The following is a 21,812-nucleotide window of genomic DNA, read 5'->3' as shown; positions in this document are numbered from 1 at the left end:
CCACAGATTTGTCCAGGGAGTTCAGTCTATAATGTTAGGAAAATAACAAGGCCAGTTTCCTTTCAATCTCATCTGTCAGTGTGTTCAGGTGAATTGTCCTCATTTGTATTAATTATATGCACTATTATTTAGCAGCTATCAGCAGGCTGTCTTCTTGTACCGAAGTTATAAATGGTATATACAACCTGCCTTTGGCCCCTTCCCCATAAACAATGTACATGTTCTAGCCAGATAATTAACATTCCCCTTTATATATGCACAAATACATTAAAAACATTTAAGAATTATGTAAAATTATACGGTACATGAAGAACCATAAAGATTTCCTAAGTGTTAAGTACCAAGAAAACGCATGCAGAGTGAGCCTAGTAAAGTATAGAGCCTGTGGGATATATAATTTGATTTTTAGTTTATAGTTCCTGTAGGATAATGTCTTTTCCTGCTTAAGAGGCAAAATATTCTTTCAGAAGTTCAGATACTGCCCACTGCATTAAATTTAAGATGCTATGTACACAGTAAGCAAAACAACTTACAACACATTCCATTTTTAATGTCACAAATGTTTCCAAGGCAACATGACTGACTCTACCGCAGTCCCTGATACAACATCAAGCTCTGAGAGGCCGTTCAGAGGGTGGAAGGGTCCATCAGGCAGGGGTTTAGGTGCTCTTTTTCTCTTCACCCAGCAAATTCACAGTAGCTTTCTTGGCTGTTGGGAGGGAAAGAATATTATGAAAAGTTTTAGTAATGAAAACTCCATGCCTACCACAGCTATTAGATAACAACATAGATGACTCATGTGCAGATGAGAGCACCCACAGGCTTGTGGTGAGGATGAGAACGCTTCCAGGAAATGAACACACATCCTGAAAACTTGAGCAAAATTCTCGACGGCCAGCTAGCCTCACCTCTTATGTGATAGTGTCACCGAGCTATATATTCTGAGATTCTTTAGGCACAGTGTTCATTATACAGTCAAATGCTCACTGGATGCATGTGTTTGCCACTAAGACTTCACTGCACATCAGTGTTAGTAGTTCCTCCATCCCATAGTGACACCAGGCAGAGAACCCTCATGACAGCTCTAGAAAAGTTCCTGCTCTTTCCCTGCACCACCACCGTCTCCTTTTGTGCGGAAAAGTGGCTTGGAACGTGTTGTAAGAACCTGTAGTGTGTGAGGAGGCCCTGGCACGCCCATTCTTCCCCACCTCTGCCTCTTTCTATCTCTCTCAAATAAATAAAGATAAAATAGTTTTTAAAAGGAATTGCCAATCCTGAAGTGTGAGAACATGAAAGTTACAAATAGAACAGAGTTACAGAAAGATATATTGAATAGACTAGGGCTGTGTGCCCACAAAGAGGACTCCAGAGGAGAAAGAGGGCGGTGTGGGAGGGACCTTTCCCACGGCAGGCCAACTCTCTCATGCTAACTTCCATAGAGAGCTCTCTTAGAAGCGATTCAATAGTGCTAGTTGCACACGAGCCTCCGATTTCCTGAACCCTTATATTGGGCTGCTTTCACACTACCATGCTACACTGAGTACTTGTGACAGGTACCTGAAAGCCCACAATACCTGAAGTATTTATTACCTGGCCCTTAAAGTTTGTCATCTGTTGCCCAGACAACCATTCATGTTTCTTCTCCTTCCATGATCTCCATCCCCATCATTTCTGTTGGCCTTTTTTTTTTAAAATCTTACATCACTGAGAAATTTACAGCAATTGGAAAAATCACTTCTCAAAGCTCCCAGTTACAAATACTCACCTACCAGCATCTCTACCTGTAAACCTTCATCTCCTTCCTGCTGTAAAATGGTCCAGCTCCAATGCCCAATCCCTGTCTTTATACACCAAATCCTATTTCTGCTCTACCCTAGGACAGCTTTCACCGTACGGCTATGCTCCCAAGGTCAGCGATTCACCTTCTCTCTCAACCATCATCATTTGTTCTCTACTGAGTTATTCTAATTAATTTTTAAGCATGCTCTTACCTTAAGAAAAAATTATCAGTACTCTATTTCTTCTGGTAATAATGCCTTTACTTCCCTGCAGGAGATTTCTTGCTGTGTCTATAGTCTCTTGTGCCTCTTCTCCTGTCCTCAAATCCCTTTCAATCAGATGCTTGTTCTCAGAACTCCAAAAATCTATTTTGCTTGCCCACCCCACAGGAGGAATTCATGCCTGGTACTAAAACCTAGCCAAAAGCATAGGGTGGGGAGGTTGTGGGTTTCAGGAAGGAAGCTGGTTACTGTTGTTTTGCCAAATGGACATGTTTGCAGCAACAATAACAAAACAAAACACCCTTTCTCAAGATCACTAATGCCTTCCTCATGGTTAAATCCCATGGTCATCTCTCACTCAGACTTCATCTTATTTGGTCTGTCTACAGTTTAAACACAACGGACAGGTATCATACCTTCCTCCTCCCAAAAACACTTTCTTTGCTTGGACACCATACTCTTAGGGCTTCCTTGTTCCTGCAATTTGCCCCGTCAGTGTACATGATTCATCTCTTACACCCCCCAATCCAGACCTGCTTCCCAAACTTTCAACATACATCCCCAACCAGCTGAATGACTACTCCATGTAGGCATCTCATAGACACCTCAAATTACATCCAGAACTCAATTTCTTATTTTTTTCCTACCTGAACTTGTTTTACCCAATCTTCCCATCAACTTTACAGGCTGAAAAGCATGGCCTTAGCCTTGACTTCTTTCCTCTCTCAAACTTCCATCCGTAAATTCTATTTGTTTTAGCTTCAAAATAGCCAAGAATGTGATACTTATCGTTACTAACTTTCAATTTGCCTCCTCCTTCCGTCTTAATACAGTGGCCACAGTTTATATTGTGGCTCTGCTGAAAGATCTCCACCAGTGCCTTTCTCACAAACTACAGGCCAGAGCCTTCCAATGGCCTGCATGGAACTATGTGACCCCTCATCCATCCTCCTCCGACTCTTACCTTATCCCCCCAGGCTAGCTTTTAAAAATGTGATTCATTTATTTATGTGTCAGTGAGAAAGAAATACATGACTCACTAAAATTCCTGCCCCCAGTAGAAAAGCCATTTTTCCAACATGATGACTAAATGCTACATTAAGTGTCATGGAGGAAGAATTAGGAAAAGCAAAGGGCAGTTTCCTCAAAAGAAATTCCTTGAGACTGGGGAGATGGTTTAGTGGTTAAAGGCACTTGCATGCAGAGCCTGCTAACCTGGGTTCAATTCCCCAGCACCCATGTAAAGCTAAGTGCAAAGTGGTACATGCATCTGTGCTTCCAACACTCCCATGATGGTGGAAAACAGCCAGGAGAATCAGGTCTGATGTTCTTTTGCACTCTGGCAGCTTGCCTGCAGCAGTAAGAGACCATGTCTCCAAGGAGGTGGAGCAGGGACAACTTGAAGCTGTCCTCTGATCTCTACACATACACCATGGCACACGTGCCCTGCACATTACGCTAACAAGTACATTCTCAAAAAAAAACAAAACAAAAAAAAAAAAAACCCACAAACAAGCAAGAAATTCCTTGAGTGGCCTTGGCATTTGGCTGAGGCAAGCCAGGGGGACTAGGCCAGAGCCTGTCATCTGAGCCTAGTGAATCCCATCTCCACAGGTCGATCCTGGCTGTCATCAGGCCTTACCTTCTTTCGTGATGGCATCTGCGGTCTCCTTGGCTTTGTCTTTCAGGTCCTTCACCACACTGTCGACCTGCGACTGATGTTTCAGGAAGACAGGACGGATGACGCGCCTGTACAGCAGTTCCGCCCCATTGGAAGGGCTGGGGGCCATGCACCACAGCAGGAAGCCGCACTGCACAGAACAAGACACCGGTGAGCAGAGCAAAGCGTGCGCTGAGACTCCGCCCTGCCACCCTAACCAGGAAGAGTGCTGCCTCTGCTGCTTCCTCCAGTGGCACTTCCAGTGCTTTCTCCAGTTAATGTTAGGCTTTTCTTAGATGGGGAAAAAAATAAACTTGACCAAAAATGCGCTTGTTACCTGAACTGGAAAAAAATGGCAAAAAACACCAGGATCACCAGCCTTTTCGATTATGAAAATCAATTTAAGAATATGTACTTGTGGGGCTGGAAAGACGGCACAGCAGTTAAGGCACTTCCTGCAAAACCTAATGACCGCGTTCAGTTCCCTAGTACCCACGTAAAGCTGGATGCAGAAAGTGATGCTGCATCTGTTTGCACCAGCTAGAAGCCCTGGCTTGCACACATTCTCTCTCTCTCTCTCTGCTCACAAATAAACAAAAATATCTTTTAAATATGTACTTGTCTGTGTATATAAAGCCAACACAATATGATACATATGTAATCCCAACTTCTACAGAGGCTAAAATAGACAGATATTCTGAGTTCAAGGTTACCCTGAGCTACAAACAAAAAGATTTAAATTCCTGAACTTACCAATTTCTTTGCAACATATCTTTGTATATATTTATAATTTTATAATTTAATTTTATAGTTACCATATATACCTTTCAAAGATAGTTTTGAACTATGCAGTTTTATTTTCTTTCTTTTAGTTTTTTGGTTCATTTTTATTTATTTATTTGAGAGAGAGAGACAGAGAGAATGGGCGTGCCAGGGCTTCTAGCCGCTGCAAACAAACTCCAGATGTGTGCGCCCCCTTGTGCATCTGGCTAACGTGGGTCCTGGGAAATCAAGCCTTAGGGTCCTTAGGCTTCACAGGCAAGCTCTTAACCACTAAGCCATCTCTCCAGCCCCAGTTTTATTTTCTTGAAATATGGACTCACTCTAGCCCAGTGTAGCCTTAAACTCACAGCAATCTTCTACCTCAGCTTCAAGTGCTAGCATTTTAGGCATGTGCTGTCCTGTGTACTTGAAGCATGTCAAGTAGAGCTCAGTGAAATAGAAGCTACCAGGCAGGATCAATGGGTTAAAGGCACCTGCTTACCAAGCCTGATTTCCAGGATTCGATTCTCCAGTACCCACATAAAGCCAGATGCACAAAGTGGTGCATGCATCTGGAGTTCATTTGCAGCAGCAGGAGGCCCTGCCATGCCCAAATCACTCTCTCACACACACACTCAAAGAAAGGGAGGGAGGAAAGGAGAAGGAAAAGAAAGAAAGGAGGGAATGTGGAAGGGAAGGAAGGAGGGAAAAAAAGAGATTAGCTACCAGATAGGAGTTGTTTTCTGAGCTACATATTTACATTAACTCTAAATGGAGAAGTAGCTATTTTTGCAGCTATAGCTTTTAGTTTTTCTTGGTATCAGGTTAATTACAGCAGATCATACCTCCAGTTAACAATTGCTCATGGAAGCTTTATGGATTTTTGTCTGGGGAGTTTTGTTTTGTTTTACTCAAAAAAAAAAAAAAAAATTACACTAGGGCTGGAGAGATGGCTCAGCAGTTAAGGTGTCTGCCCAGCCTAACAACCCAGGTTTGATTCCCCAGTCAGAGCCCACCTAAAGCTAGATAGATGAAGTGGCACATGTAACATCTGGAGTTTATTTATAGTAGCTAGAGACCCAGTATGCCCTTCTCTCCCTCTGCTTGCAAATAAAGATAAAAACAATCTGAGGTGGTTTGATTCAGGGGTCCACCATAAACTTAGGTGTTCTGAATGCTAGGTTCTCAGCTGACGGAGGCAGTGTATTGTTGGGGGCAGGCTTATGGGTGTTATAGCCAGCGTCCCCTTGCTGGTGTTTGGCACACTCTCCTGTTGCTGTTGTCCATCTGATGTGGGCCAATGGGTGATGCTATAAGCATGTTGAGATATAGGTATGTGTGCAACTTTGCATCTGGCTTTACAATGGTGCTGGGGATTCCAACTCCCAACTTGCAGAGTGTGGTAGTTTGATTTAGGTGTCCCCCATAAACTTCGGTGTTCTGAATGCTAGATTCCCAGCTGATGGAGATTTGGGAATTAACACTTCCTGGAGGGAGTGTGTTGTTGGGGGCCGGCTTATGGGTATTAAAGCCAGTTTCCCCTTGCCAGTGTTTGGCACACCCTTCTGTTGCTGTGGTCCATCTTATGTTGGCCAGGGGGTGATGCCCACCCTCTGCTCATGTCATCGTTTTCCCCTGCCATTGTGGAGCTTCCCCTCTAGTCTGTGAGCCAAAATAAACCTTTTTTTCCCCCACAAGTTGCTCTTGGTCAGGTGACTTCTGCCAGCACTGTGAACCTGACTGTAACACAATCACACTAGATTAAGAATCAGGAGACAGAAAGAGGTCTGTTTCATGAAGTTAGGCAAGTCACTCTGTCTTAGTCAGTTTTAGGTTTTAGGAAAGTCACAAATTAATGTATTTTAAGAAAGTACATTAAAGAACAATAGTATTACCTAAGTCTTCACTATTGTTGAAAACCTAATACACATCATTTGCCTATGTAGATACTAGCTCTTCAGTGATACAGCCAAACTGCTTATCTTTTCTGGATGAACTGAGGCAAAATTAGCAGAGAGGACCCCACTAAAGTGTCTGCAGTCTGTCTCTTCAAGGTGACTACGTTCTACGCTATGCTCTACAGGATTCACTAAGGGCTTTCTGGTGCCCCCTAGTAATTGTCTTGGGAGTGTAAAATAATTACTGCTCGCTACCCATGTTCTTAGCATTTTCAAGATCTCAAATTAAATCATGTTCTTATATTAAAACTAAAGTTAATTACTGCTCAACTCTCAAGGCAGTATTCAGCTGTCAGCTTTTACAACTCCCTCCTCTTGATTTATGTATTTATTCTACAGTCCAAATTCATTAAAGCTACCACACAAATGTAACCATGTTTTCTATCAAGGTGCCCTCAAAGTGCAAGTTACAATTCTCCAAAGGTTGCCACAGGCCCACTCTTATGCCAGTTCTTTGCAACATTACTTATACTGGCAAGCAAATACTTATAATGACAAGAAAATATTATTAACTGAAAATAAAGGTATAGTCATCTATATTTTATGCGCTCTCAATCATACATAATTGAACCTGGGCCCTTTGGCTTTGTAGGCAAGCGCTTTAACCACTAAGCCATCTCTCTAGCTCTAAATCATCATTTTCTTTTCTTCTTCTTCTTCTTCTTTTTTTTTTTTTGAGGTAGGGTCTCACTCCAGCCCAGGCTGATCAGGAATTCACTATGCAGTCTCAGGGTGTTCTCGAACTCATGGCGATCCTCCTACATTTGCCTCCCAGAATGCTGGGATTAAAGGCGTGCGCCACCACGCCCAGCTCTCAATCATCATTTTCTACACTCCTGTTCAAGGGCAATCCCACAGCACACTTAGGGACATGTAGAATTCAATTGCTAGCTAGTGCCTCATATGTTATCTCCTTAAATAAGAGCTGACACTTAATCACTGGTTCCTCTTTTTTTTTTTCTTTTTTTCTTTTTGGTTTTTCAAGGTAGGGTCTCACTCTAGTTCAGGCTGACCTGGAATTCACTATGTAGTCTCAGGGTGGCCTTGAACTCACAGCAAACCTCCTACACCTGCCTCCCTAGTGCTGGGATTAAAGGCATGTGCCACCACACCTAGCTTTTTAAAAATGTTTTAATTTATTTATTTGAGAGAAAGACACACACACGCACACACATACACACACAGAGAATGGGCATGCCAGGCCCTCTAGCCACTACAAACAAACTCCAGATGCATGCAGCACCTTGGACATCTGGCTTTATGTTGATACTGGAGAATACTCTGGGTCCTTTGGCTTTGCTGGCAAGCACCTTAACTGCTAAGCCATCTCTCCAGCTCCAGACCATTTTCAAAAAATGAAAAACGGCCAACAATTTTAATTTTGAGAAAGCATCCTTATTTGCAGATCTCTTTCACTTCCCACACAATCATGTGACTGCTGAATAGCAGAGATGAAATCTACACTAGTATGGAAACATGTGAAACTCCTAAAACTTACAGATGCTCCAAGTCCAAGGCTAGCTATTTGCTAAAGCCACTCAGAACATACAACTAGAAGAAAGCTTTTTTGGTTTTATTTTGTTTTGTTTTTGAGGTAGGGTCTCACTCTAGCCCAGGCTGACATGGAATTCACTATGTAGTCTCAGGGTGGGCCTCGAACCCATGGCAATCCTCCTACCTCTGCCTCCCAAGTGCTGAGATTAATAAAGGTGTGCGCCACCACGCCCGGCCTTTATTTTTGGTTTTTGGAGGTAGGGTCTCGCTCTAGTTTGGGCTGACCTCAAACTCACAGCAATTCTCCTACCTCTGCCTCCCTTCTGGGATTAAAAGAATAGAAGAAAGCACTTTGATTGTCAGAATCAGTTTCTTAAAATGTCAAGAATGTTACCCTATTTGGATCATGCAGAGAATTCATTCAATGACACTAATACATACACATTCTTTTTACAATCAGGAAAGAAAATATGCTGCAAAGTGATGTTTTAAAAGAAATTCTTAACCAAATGTAAATGATCCAGTGATTGTCTCTCATTCTGAACCTCTTGCTACTCAGTGGTCTCCATTAACAGAAGTGATCAGGAATAGGTGGCAAGTCAGGCTTGCTCATGTAAGGAAATTCAAGGTCAAATATTGGTGGAAACAGTGCTGCTGAGGGGTACTTGCACAGCAGTGAGCAGGTGAATCCACAGCAAAAGCCAAGTTTTTATTAGACCACTGCACTATGAGATCACTGCCTATAGATGAATCTTACTAAAGGTTTCAAACTTATCTCATTAAAAATGAGTCAAATCTGGGCTGGAGAGATGCTCAGCAGTTAAGGCCTGAAAAGCCAAAGGACCCAGATTGGAGTCCCTGGGATCTGCATAAGCCAGAGCATGTGTCGTTTGCAGAGGCTCAAGGCCCTGGCGTGCCCTTTCTCTTTCTATCTGCCTTTCTCTCTCACATATAAATAATAAAATATGTAAAAACTATAAATATGTAAGGCAGGGCAGAAGATGTTGCTCAGAAAGAAGGAAGACAGGGAGAGCGGGAGGGAAGGAAAGAGACTTTGCTGTTACGAATTATTTTTCAGGATTTAATCTACATGACCCATTTTATCATTCAATATTGAAGACACATGAAGCTTTTAGTCATTCAGTAATGCTTAAGTTGTTTTGTTGTAAAATATGAATCTTCTTAAATTTGTCTACTTAATGATGGCAGGGGAAAACGATGGCATGCACAGAATGGGAGCATCACCTCCTGGCCAACTTCAGGTGAACAGCAGCAGCAGGAGTACACAAGAGGAAGCTTCTGTAACACCCTTTAGCCCGCCCACAACAATACATGCCTTCAGGAGGCTCCAATTCCCAAGATGCCAACAGCTGGGCACCTGGCATTCAGAACACCTAAGTTCATGGGGGACGCCTGAACCAAGCCACCACAGTGGTAAACACTTGCCCAGCATGTGCAAAGCCCTGGCTTGGTTCCTGGCCCTACCAAAAACTACTTTTTTGGAAACAATTCTTTACAAGTAGAGAGAGAAAGGGAATGGGCAAGCCAGGGCCTCCTGCCACTGCAAATGAACTCCAGATGCATGCAAAACTTGGTGCATCTACCTTCAAGTGGTTACCAGGGAATTGAACCTGGGCCATCAGGCTTTGCAAGCAAGCATTTTTAACCACTAAACCACCTCTCCAGCCTCCCCCCCCAAAAAAGAAAATTTTTTTAAGAAAATAGAAGTCAGGCATGGTGGCACACGCCTTTAATCTCAGCACTCAGGAGGTAGAGGTAGGAGGATTGCCATGAGTTTGAGACTCATGAGAATATATAGTGAATTCCAGGTCAGCTCTGAGCTAGAGGAAGACCCTACCTCAGAAAACAAAAACAAAAAAATAATAAATACATAAAAGAAAACAGACTTGAAGAGTGAGACAACATCCTATCTATCATCTAATTTCCTTCATCTAGAGTGACACCCCACCTCGAAAAAAAAAAAATATTATAAGGATAAGTTTATTCAGACCAACCCAGAATTATAATTGGGTTGAGGAAATACTGGGACAGGACTTTCTGTCATCTACTGTATAATCAGTCAGCCTCTCTCTCTCTCTGCATTTTACCCACTAAAATATACAGGCCCTTAGCAGTCTCGGATGCTTCCTCCCTCTCCTTCCCTTCATTTTATAAAATAAAATACAGAGGCTCTTGGCATTCAGATTATGATGGTTTCAATTTAGCCACTGCTTAACACTCTCAATCCATTTCAAAATTTGAAGGAAATGACCATAATTTGTTTAATTTGAGTTGAGTGAACTTGGGGTTCAATCTATTTGTGAATAGGATCACTGTCATGTATCACAAAATGTCTGTGTGGGATTCCCTCACCATAGACTCAATTGGGAGTGAGTCTCCTGTCAGAACTGGTGGTTTTTCTTAAAAACCTTTCAGAACTAGGGGCTGTGGAGATGGCTCAGGTGGGTAAAGTGCTTGCCACACAAGTTTAAGGACCGGCGTTCAGATCCCTGGGACTCACATAAAATATGAAGTATGGTGGTGCACACCCATTATTCCAGAGACAAGGAATGCTCGGGGCTCACTGGTTAGTTTAAGTCAAATCAGTGAGCTCCAGATTCAGTGAGAGATCCTGTCTCAAAAAATAAGACGAAGAACAATTGACAAAGACCTTTGACACAGGCCTTTGGCCAGTGAATGCATGCACACGTTCCCACACACCTAGCAACAATGCACCTCACACAAATGTATGCAAAAGAAACCTTTCAGAACGATCTGTACCTTTAAGTTATAGTATGTGTACTTTTGTAATTAATTAGGGCTGGGGAGATGGCTCACCACTCACACATGAGGGCCTGAGTTCAACCCGCAAAACCCATGTAAAAAGCCAGAAACTGTGGTGGGCTTCTACAAAGCTAGCACACTGACAGCAAGGTGGGAAACGGAGGCAGGAAACTTTCCCAGAAGCTTGCAGAAAGTACAGCAGAGAACAAAGCAGCAGCAGAGTGAGCCAGAGAGAGAACCCCTGCCTCAACTGAGGGAAAGGTGAGAACCAAGCCGAACATGTCCTCTGACCTCCACACACATGCTGTGGCATGCACACGCTCACACACATAAATGCACATGTGCATGCCCACGAGAAAACTAAACACTAATTAAAAATCAAAGCCGGGCGTGGTGGCGCACGCCTTTAATCCCAGCACTTGGGAGGCAGAGGTAGAAGGACTGCTGTGAGTTCAAGGCCATCCTGAGACTACAGAGTTAATTCCAGGTCAGCCTGAACTAGAGTGAGACCCTACTTCGAAAACCAACATCATACTAACAACAACAACTCCTGCTCACCACCATGAATTGATATCATGCTGCAATCTGCAATGTTTCCACATCACATGTAGACATAAGAGTATGCACATAGGATCTTAATAGGTGTACTACTATGGTATTTATAATAGTTACAAGTTTTGTGGGGGGGGGGTTGTTGGAAAAGAAAGTTAGATACTGAATTCTGTCTTCCTCCTTTTAATATTATGTGAGAGAGAAAGGCATAGAGAGAGAATGGGTGTGCCAGGGCCTCTAGCCACTGCAAATAAACTCCAGAAGCATGTGCCACCTTGTGCATCTTGCTTAGGTGAGTCCTGGGGAGCTGAACCTGAGTCCTTTGGCTTTATAGGCAAGTACCTTAACTGCTAAGCCATCTCTCCAGCCTGAATCCTATCTTATTTGTAATGGGCAACAAAAGCCACTATGTTCAACACTTAAGCATTTGTTCTTATTCCTTGTATAGAGTCATGAGATCAAGTTTTAGTGATAGCCAGGTTAGCCTGAACTAGAGTGAGACCCTACCTTAGAAAACCAAAAAAAAAAAAAAGTTTTAGTGATAGAGAGTAAATACATATGTGGAAGAGGTTTGGGAGCCACTGTACCTTCAGCATGTAGTAGAAGGGGAACCAGGACAGGAAGAGATCAGAGAAGAACTCGGCGATGCTGAACACACCATACACTACCCAGTATGTTAGCCACTGGGTGTCATCATCTTTGTTGGGACTCTCTATGGCTTTCATTCTGAAAAGCAACACAAAAGAAAATACATTATTTAGTTAGATCTCAATGAAACGCTTTCAATTGCTATTCTTTCACAGCCTGTTCTCCAATACAGAAAAACTCACGCAGATGTATGTACTGTCACTAGATGCAAATACAGCATAGAGACTAAAAGAAAGTGAAGCTATCGGAAGGGCTATTGTCACGACTTGCTCCCTATCTACTGGCCACCAGAGAACATAGCATTGTCATTTCTTGGGAATCTCTAGCCTGCCAGAGCCACCACCCAGGCCCTAGGACATACCAGCAGGGTTTGAAGGCTGAAGACTCCCAGGCTGAGTACTACCTCCAGATATGTATCGGGAAAAATTCTTTCATGACAACTAGATTCATATGTGTTTTTGTTTGTTTGAGACAAGGTCTCACTCTAGCCCAAGCTGACCTGGAGCTCACTCTAGCCCAGGCTGGCCTCATACACACTGTGATCCTCCTACCTCAGCTTCCCGGTGCTGGAGTTAAAGCACGTGCTACCACACCCAGCTCCACATGCATTTTTAATAGCTGGAATACATCACATATGAATAGGAGTTTCTCATAAGGGACTTTTAGAACATGGGTCATCTTCTGCCCAAAATCTGTAACACGCTGTATAATAAACAGACTAGAACCATTACCGTGCCCATTCAGTTCAGATTGTCCCTGTGGGATCCTAAGCTGCAGACCATCTTCCTTTTACTCATTGATAACATGACATTTCCAAGCCTAACTACTGCTCAGACAAAATTTATTCTGCTAATGAATGGAAATTAAGTAATCTTTTAATTCTGAATCGCATAAACTTCCTTGAGTTCACGGAACTCTGTATTCTAAACCACTTTTTATTCTATCCTAACATATATCCATGCATGGTGGCACATGCATTCTATTCCCAGCATTCCTAAAATGAAGGTAGAAAGATCTCAAGTTCAAGGCCTGCCCGGGGTATATAGTGAATTCTGGTCTGACTGGGTAACATAGTGACACCCTGTCTCAAAAAAGGTGGTTAGGGCTGGAGAGATGGCTTAGCGGTTAAGCGCTCGCCTGTGAAGCCTAAGGACCCCGGTTCGAGGCTCGGTTTCCCAGGTCCCATGTTAGCCAGATGCACAAGGGGGCGCACGCATCTGGAGTTCGTTTGCAGAGGCTGAAAGCCCTGGCGTGCCCATTCTCTCTCTCTCCCTCTATCTGTCTTTCTCTCTGTGTGTCTGTCGCTCTCAAATAAATAAATTTAAAAAAAAAACAACAACCACCAAAAAAAAAAAAAAAAAAAAAAAGGTGGTTAGACAGTGGATACTGCAAACCATATATTTGGCCAGCCAGGCCAAATGAGCCAATGGGTGCATTAGTGGCACGTCTGTCATGGTGGAAACCAACTGCCCTCTAATTGGACTGGAGGCCCACTCCATGGGAGGGAATACATCCCTGATACTGAAAACCTAAAACAGGGGTAGTCATGAGTCCTGGGGGTGTAACGTCTGCTCCAGTCTGGCTAAATGTACTATGCTTATCAAACTGCCCAATAAGCACTTCTCTTAATGTTCATACCCTTATATTAATGCTACTCTCTCTTTTGGAAGAGAATTTTCTCTTTTCAGATGGCAGTGACCTTGGGATGACTCAGAAGGCATCATGGTGCTGGAAAGAAGGGACAGGAGTGCTCAGCACTGCAATATCTCTATCACACCTTCCAAGGCTCAGGGTCTATTGTGGAAGAGGTGACAGAAAGAATGTAAGAGCCAAAGGAAGGGTAGGACTCCTTACGTGTTCCCTCCAGACACAAAATGGCCTGGATATCCATGACCCCACAGTGCCTGACACTACCTACACAAGACCATCATAACTGGAGGAAAAGATCATGATATCAAAATAAAAGAGAGCTTGATTGAAAGGGGGAGGGGATATGATGGAGAATGAAGTTTCAAAGGGGAAAGTGGGGGGAGGGAGGGCATTATCATGGGATGTTTTTATAGTCATGGAAGTTGTTAATAAAAATAAAATTTGAAAAAGAAAAGAAAAAAAAAGGTGGTTAGAACCAGGCATGGTGCCACATGCCTTTAATACCAGCACTCGGGAGGCAGAGGTAGGAGGATCACCTGAGTTTGAGGCCACCCTGAGACTATATAGTGAATTCCAGGTCAGCCTGGACTAGAGTGAAACCCTACCTCACCAAAAAAAAAAAAAAGGTGGTTAGAGGCTGGACAGATGACTTATCAGTTAAGGCGCTTGTGTGCAAAGCCAAAGGAACCAGGTTCGATTCCCCAGTATCTATTAAAGCCAGATGCACAAGGTGGTGCATGCATCTGGAGTTCATTTGCAGTGGCCTGGTGTGCCCATTCTCATTCATTCATTCACTCATTCTCTCTATATATGTATGTGTGTGTGTGTGCATGTGCATGCATCTCTTTCTCTATCTCAAATAAATAAAATATTTTTAAAAATTTAAAGGTGGTTGGGAGGTTGAAGAGATGGCTTAGCAGTTAAGGCTCTTGCCTGCAAAGCCTAAGGGTCCAGGTTCAATTCACCAATACCCACGTAAGCCAGATGCGCAGGGTGGCACATGCATATGGAGTTCATTTGCTATTGCTAGAGGCCCTGGTACATCCATCCACTCCATTCTGTCTCCCTCTCTATTTGCCTCTTTCTCTCTCTCTCTCAAATAAATAAGTAAATAATTTTTTTAAGGTGACAGGAGCCAGGTGTGGTGGTGCACACCTTTAATCCCAGTACTGGGGAGGAGGCAGGGGTATAAGGATCACCATAACTTCGAGGCCACCCTGAGACTACACAGTGAATTCCAGGTCAGCTGGGCTAGAGTGAGACCCTACCTCAAGAAACCAAAACCAAAACAAACAACAAAAAAGCAAAGGTGATGGGGATGGACTGGAGGGGTGGCTCAGTGGGTCAAGTGCTCGCAGCACAAGCATGGGCACCAGATCCCCAGGACGCACATGAAGTGTCAGGCATGGCGATAAGCTCCCGTGATCCCAGCTCTGCGGAAATGGAGACAGGTGATCTGCAGGGCTTGCTGGCTAGATGGTGAGCTGAACCGGTGAGCTCTGGGTTCAGAGAGAGAAAGTATCACAAGAATAGGGTGGAGAATGAGAAGGACACCAGATGTTGACCTCTGGCCTTCAAGCACACCCGCACACACGTGCACCTACACACACGCATGCCCACAAATGCAAGAAATAAAAGTATAACTAAGACACAATAAAATAAACTAGAAGAAAGGTTAGCCTATAAGACATATTATTGAAAATACATTGGCTAAATCATGTTAGAAAAGACTAAGCCTGCCATAATTCCTCTAGCTGTGCTTCAAAGGAGCCTGCGAGCTTCTCACAGGATTGCCATTATGCATGAATGGTTGACCACCGCATTCTGGCTGCTTCTGCAGAATAAACACTCTTTGCTTTTACATTAAAAAAAAAAAGAAAATACATTGGCTATATATTAGCACTCCAGATGTATATGGTGGTACACACTTGTAATTCCAGCACTTGGGAGGTGGAGGCAGCAGAACTGTAAATTTAAGGTCATCTTTGGCTATAAAGCAGGTTCTAGGCCAACCTGAGTTACATTAGACCCTGACTCAAAAAAAAAAGAAAGTGGCGGAAAAGATGACTTAGCAGTTAAGGCACTTGCCTGCAAAGCCTAAGGACACAGGTTCAATTCCCCAGTGCCCACATGAGCCAGATGCACAAGGTGGCACATGCATCTGGAGTTCACTTGCAGTGGCTAGAGACCCTGGAGTGCCCCATTCTCTCTCAAATAAATAAAATATTTAAAAGAAAAAACTGAAAAAAATAATACTTTTATAAAGGGTATACCATGTTTGCTCTTTGACTTAGCTACAATCTGATCAACTTTCTTATTTTTTAAAAAAAATTTTTTTTGGTTTTTCAAGGTAAGGTCTCAGTCTAGCTCAGGCTGACCTGGAATTCATTATGGAGTCTCAGGCTAGCCTCGAACGCCACCACGCCCAGCTAACTTTCTTAAATTTCAATGTGATTGTCCTTCAAGGACTTTTTTTTTTCTAGCCCAGGCTGACCTGGAACTCACTATGCAGTCTCAGGCTGGCCTCGAACTCACAGCAATCCTCCTACTTCTGCCTCCCGAGTGCTGGGATTAAAGGCGTGTGCCACCATGCCCCGCTCCCTTCAAGGACTTTTAAAAATTTTATTTATTTGCAAGCAGAGAGAGATAGAAGAGAGAGAGAGAATGGGCACGTCAGAGCCTCTAGTCACTGCAAACGAACTCCAGACACATGTGCCCCTTGTGCATCTGGCTTGCGTGGGCCCTGGAGAATTGAACCTGGGTCCTTTGGCTTCACAGGCAAACGTCTTAACCACTAAGCCATCCCTCCAGTCCTCTCAAGTTAGTATTTTGTTTTGCCCAGTCTTGAATTTTACTTCTTCTCCCTCTTCCATACATCATTAGCCATCATCTCATTCAGCTATAAATTTTTCTCTGTGATTATCAAAACATGCATGCATCGACATATGCACGTAAGGCCACTTCTACCTGTAAGGCCACTTCTAACTGTATGAGGCCTTCTTAGCAGATGACTCAGCATGATTCAGCAGTCTGTCTTTGGCAAGCTTCTGAATTGTTCGTTTGCTCTTTGACAGAGGGCCCTGCCATACAGTCCCAGCTGGAACTTGCTATGTAAAGCAGACTGGCCTCCAACATGCAGCGAGCCCCGGCTTCTGCTTTCTGAGTGTTCCGCTTCCCCAGCAAGCGCTTTAACTGGTAAGCCATCTCTTCTGCCCTTTTTTAAAAATTTATTTGTTTTATTTAAGAAAGAGAGGCATGAAGAGGCAGATAGACAGAATGGTCACTCCAGGGCATCAAAGCACTGCAAACAAACTCCAGATGCATGTGCTACCTTGTGCATCTGGCTTACATGGGTACTGGAGAATCAAACCTGGGTCCTTAGGCTTCGCAGGCAAACAACTTAACCACTAAGCCATCTCCCCAGCCTTTTTTTTTTGAAGTAGGGTTTCTCTCTAACCCAGGCTTACTATGTAATCTCAGGGTGGCCCAACCTCAAATACTTTTTTCCTCTATGTGTCTTATTTGGTTTAATATGGCTCGTCTATTTATATTTAGGTGGATTTTATTGTATTTTTATTTTTTTTATTTATTTATTTTTTTTTTGTTTTGTCTTGTTTTTCGAGGTAGGGTCTCACTCTGGCTCAGGCTGACCTGGAATTCACTATGTAGTCTCAGGGTGGCCTTGAACTCACGGCGATCCTCCTACCTCTGCCTCCCTAGTGCTGGGATTAAAGGCGTGCACCACCACGCCCGGCTATTGTATTTTTAAAAATTAAGCCAAGTTTGGTGGCATGCGCCTTTAATCCCAGCACTCCAGAGGCAGAGGTAGGAGGATCACCATGAGTTCAAAGCCACCCTGAGATTAAGTAGTAAATTCCAGGTCAGCCTGAGCTAGAGTGAATTTCTACCTCAAAAAAAGTGTGTGTGTATATATATATATATATATTTACTTCGAGAGGGGGAATATAGGTGTGTCCGGGCCTCCAGACACATACACTATTTTGTACATCTGGCTCTATGTGGGTACTGAGGAACTGATCCCAGACCAGCAGGCTTTGCAAGCAAGAACTTTTAACCCAGCACTTAGGTGGATTTGAAAGTTATTAGTATAATAAAAATGTGTGGGTTTTTTTGTTGTTTTCTTTTTGGGTTTTTGAGTAGGGTTTCACTCTAGCTCAGGCTGACCTGGAATTTACTAGGTAATCTCAGGGTGGCCTCAAACTCATGGCGATCCTCCTACCTCTGCCTCTCAAGTTCAAAAATGTGTTATTTTTGACCCCATACATAGCAGATACATAGTCAGATTTCACTTAAGGTGTAAGTTTTATGGACCAAATCACTTCATCAATAATATGGATAAATGGTCAAAATATTAATTCAAAAATTTCCATGTTAATATGTTAAGAGTACTATACTTTTTAATATTTGATTTATTTACTTATGAGAGAGAAAATGAGAATGGGGACACCAGGGCATCTGGCCACTGCAAATGAGCTCCAGATGCATGTGCTACTTTGTGCATCAGGCTTTATATGGGTACTGGGGAACTGAACTTGGGCTAGCAGGCCTTGCTAATAAGCACCTTTAAACACTGAGCTTCCTCTCCAGCCGTTAGAGAACTATATAATACCAGAAAGAAGAAATTAACAACTCACACTTAGAAGGCACAGACAGGAGGATCATGAGTCCAAAGCCAGCCTGGGTTATATATAGCAAGTTTGAGGCCAGGCTGAGCTAATAAACTATGTCTCAAAAAAAAAAAAAAAAAAAAAAAAGCCAAGTGTGGCAGCACACACCTTTAAACCCAGCACTTGGGAAGCAGAGGTAGGAGGAGTTTGAGGCCACTCTGAGACTACATAGTGAATTCCAGGTCAGCCTGGACTACAGCCAAATCCTACCTCAAAAAACCAAAGAGAGAGAAAGAGAAAGAGGAAATGGAACACATATACATTATCCACAAGTCCATAGAAAACCTGGTTCAGTTGGTAGTATGAGGACCTGACACCCAAACACACAGGGGCACACCTGTCATCCCAGCATAGGAAGACATAGTGAATCACCAGGGCAAGGTGCCAGCTAAACTGGCCAAGCCAGTAAACTCTGGGTTCAAGCAAGAGACCCTATCTCAGTCAATATGGTGGATAGCAATCAAGGAAGAAACTCAACTTCAACCTCTGGCCTCCATATACACAACTCCACACATGTGAACACTGATACACACAAGCATACCACACACATAAAAACAGAAGAAAATGGGCTGGAGAAATGGCTTAGTGGTTAAGGCATTTGCCTGCAAAGCCCAAGGATCCCAGTTTGATTGTCCAGGACCCACATAAGCCAAATGTACAAGGGGGTACATGAATCTGGAGTTCGTCTACAATGGCTGGAGGCCCTGGTGCGCCCATTCTCTCTCTCTCTCTCTCTCAAATAATAAAAATAATAACAATAATATACATACACACACACACACACACACACACACACAGAGAGAGAGAGAGAGAGAGAGAGAGAGAGAGAGAGAGAGAGAGAGAAAGGGGGGGGAATGAACGAGGTGTGGTGGCACATGCCTTTAATCCCAGCAATTGGGAGGCAGAGAAAGGAGGACCACCCTAAGTTCAAGGCCACCCTGAGACTAGTGAATTCCAGGTCAGCCTGGGCTAGAGTGAGACCCTACTTTGAAATAACAAAGAAAAAAGAATAAAATGAAAATAAGGCACATGAGGCTGGAGGGATGGTTTAGTGGTTAAGGCATTTGCCTGCAAAGACAAAGGACCCAGGTTCGATTCCCCAGGACTCAAATAAGCCAGATGCACAGGTGGTGCATGCATCTGGAATTCATTTGCAGTGGCTGGAGGCCCTGGCATGCCCATTGTGTGTGTGTGTGTGTGTGTGTGTGTGTGTGTGTGTGTCTGTCTCTCTCTCAAATAAATAAATAACTTTATTTAAAAAAAAAAGAAAATCAGACGCAAGAATAAAGTCAGAATAAGAAAAAAAGTCTAGTTAAACTGAAAGGTGTTTTTTTTGAGGGGGTGTATACACATGTGCATAGATGTTCCTGTCTCATGCACACACAAGAGGGCCAAAGCAGACCATCTGGTGTCCTTCTCTATCCTTCTTCCACTTTGTTTCTTTGAGATGGAGCTGCTGTTTTCAGTCAGGTTGGCTGACCAGCAACCTCAGTGATTCCCAGTCTCTGCCCCACTTAGACATGCATGATCACACGTAGCTTTGAAAACAATTTTTTTGGGTTGGAGAGATTGCTCAGTGGCTAAAGGCACTTGCCTGCAAAACCCATAGCCTGGGTCCAATTCCTCAGTATTCACATAAAGGCAGGTGCACAAAGTGGAGCATGTTTATGGAGTTTGTTTGTAGAAACAGGAGGCTCTGACACACCCATACTCACTGTCTGTCTGTCTCTCTCTCAAATAAATAAAAATAGGGGGCTGGAGAGATGGCTTATTGGTTAAAGGCACTTGCTTGCAAAGCCTAATGGCCCAGAGTTTGATCCCCTAGCACCCATATGAAACCAGATGCATAAAGTAAAACATGCATCTGCAGTCCATTTACAGTGGCAGAAGGCCTGGTGTACCCATACTATCTCTCTCTCTCAAATGAATAAATATTTTTAAAATAAAAATGTTTTAGGGCTGGAGAGATGGCTTAGCGGTTAAGCGCTTGCCTGTGAAGCCTAAGGACCCCGGTTCGAGGCTTGGTTCCCCACACATTAGCCAGATGCACAAGGGGGCGCACGTGTCTGGAGTTCGTTTGCAGAGGCTGGAAGCCCTGGTGCGCCCATTCTCTCTCTCTCCCTCTACCTGTCTTTCTCTCTGTGTCTGTCGCTCTCAATTAATTAAAAAAATAAATAAAAATGTTTTAAAAGAATAAAATTAAAAATTTATAGGACCTTTCACATTATTGAACATTTACTTATTGTTTTAACTTTTAAAACACAATGTTCATGTTTTAAATATATATTGACCATGTGATAAAATTGTAAGCTATCCAAAATAAGAAAACTTTAATAAAACAGAGATACTCTCACCCACTCAGGAGCCTGAGACTAGAAGAGGTGAGGTGCTTCAGTCTAGTCACAGAGAGAAAATCCCGTGGGAGCTCAAGCACTTTATTTTGATAGCTTCTGAATAGTCTTTCTTGTCCAGGTGAGTGGTGGACAAGGTGGCTTTCCAGAAACATGTGCTACTGTACATGTACTGAATCCTATTACAACTAAGTGTGTTAGAATGAGGCCGCAGCAACTTATCAAGTAACAGGGAATTAAAGTCCGAATCCTTAGATCACTTGCAGACCAACCAAAACAGCATTGAGTAATTAAACCTTTAGAATAGCCTTACAATATTGGGTTATTTTTGAGAGGAAGAAATGGCAGCTAAGAAGAGACAAATGCACAAGGCTCCACACTACAAAGCTCAGAGACTGGATTTACACCTCGGCGCATCTCCAAAGCCTGTGCCTATTTCTCTACCACGTGCTATTTTCTCAGTTATAAAAACAATTCCTCATCAGACCAGACAGCACTGACCAAAATGTCTGGTACAAAATGGGCAGTGCCAGGACATACCACAGAAATCTAGTCCTGTACTGGAAAAGCCAAGGCTCACAAATTGTTCAGAGAGCAGAAAAAGAGGAAGAAAAAAGGTCACAGCCTCCAGGTCCAGATCCACAGAGGCCCATTTCACCCAATCTGCTTGGGTGTGGTGGGGAGCACCACTAGGTGGTCTGAGATGGTGCCCTCACTCTTACAAGGTGACCACTAGGTGGTCCGAGATGGTGCCCTCACACTTAGAAGGTGACCACACACCCACCTAGGCGAGTTAGTAAACGTTATTTATTTGAGTCCTTAAGACCTACTGTTTGAGACGCTGGCATGTGCAGCACAAGCTACACTCTGAGAAGACTGTGTAGGAAGCAAGGGGGATGGCACACACCGGTAATGCCAGCACTCAGGAGTTGGAGGCAGGAGAACTGAGAGAGGGAGGGAGAGAAAGGGAGAGGAGGAAGCAGAGAGAGTTGTGTGGGTGACGCCAAGGTATTGTCAAACTTGACAACCACCATGTCAAATTTCCAATCGGTATCGGTCACCTTCTAGTTCCCGGGACATACCCGACCAGAAACAGTTTGTGGGAGGAAAAGGGTTTAGTGTGGCTTGCAGTTTGGGGCGGGGGGAGCCTGTCATGGCAGGCAGGGCATGGCAGGGGCAACCAGCCAGCGACTCCTCATCATATCTACAGGAAGGAAATAATGAATGCTGAATGTACAAGTGTTTTTTTTCTTTCTCTCCTTTTT

At 43.4% G+C, this 21,812-nt stretch overlaps 1 protein-coding gene across 1 annotated transcript in view; it reads right to left on the bottom strand.

Annotated features, from left to right (window-relative positions):
• Positions 1-529: 529 nt before the first annotated feature.
• Positions 530-21,812, bottom strand: part of Reep5 (receptor accessory protein 5) — a 37,477-nt gene continuing 16,194 nt past the window's right edge. Inside the window, exons 3-5 of the mRNA XM_045132360.1 lie at positions 11,798-11,936; positions 3,643-3,811; positions 530-709 (exon numbers count right to left, since the gene is read on the bottom strand). Coding sequence (XP_044988295.1) covers positions 660-709; positions 3,643-3,811; positions 11,798-11,936 — 358 coding nt within the window. The 3' untranslated portion in view covers positions 530-659. The remainder of the gene's footprint in view (positions 710-3,642; positions 3,812-11,797; positions 11,937-21,812) is intronic.

The sequence above is a fragment of the Jaculus jaculus genome, chromosome 13, assembly GCF_020740685.1.
Source record: "Jaculus jaculus isolate mJacJac1 chromosome 13, mJacJac1.mat.Y.cur, whole genome shotgun sequence".
Classification (NCBI taxonomy): domain Eukaryota; kingdom Metazoa; phylum Chordata; class Mammalia; order Rodentia; family Dipodidae; genus Jaculus; species Jaculus jaculus.
This window is presented reverse-complemented; position numbering and strand designations above follow the sequence as displayed.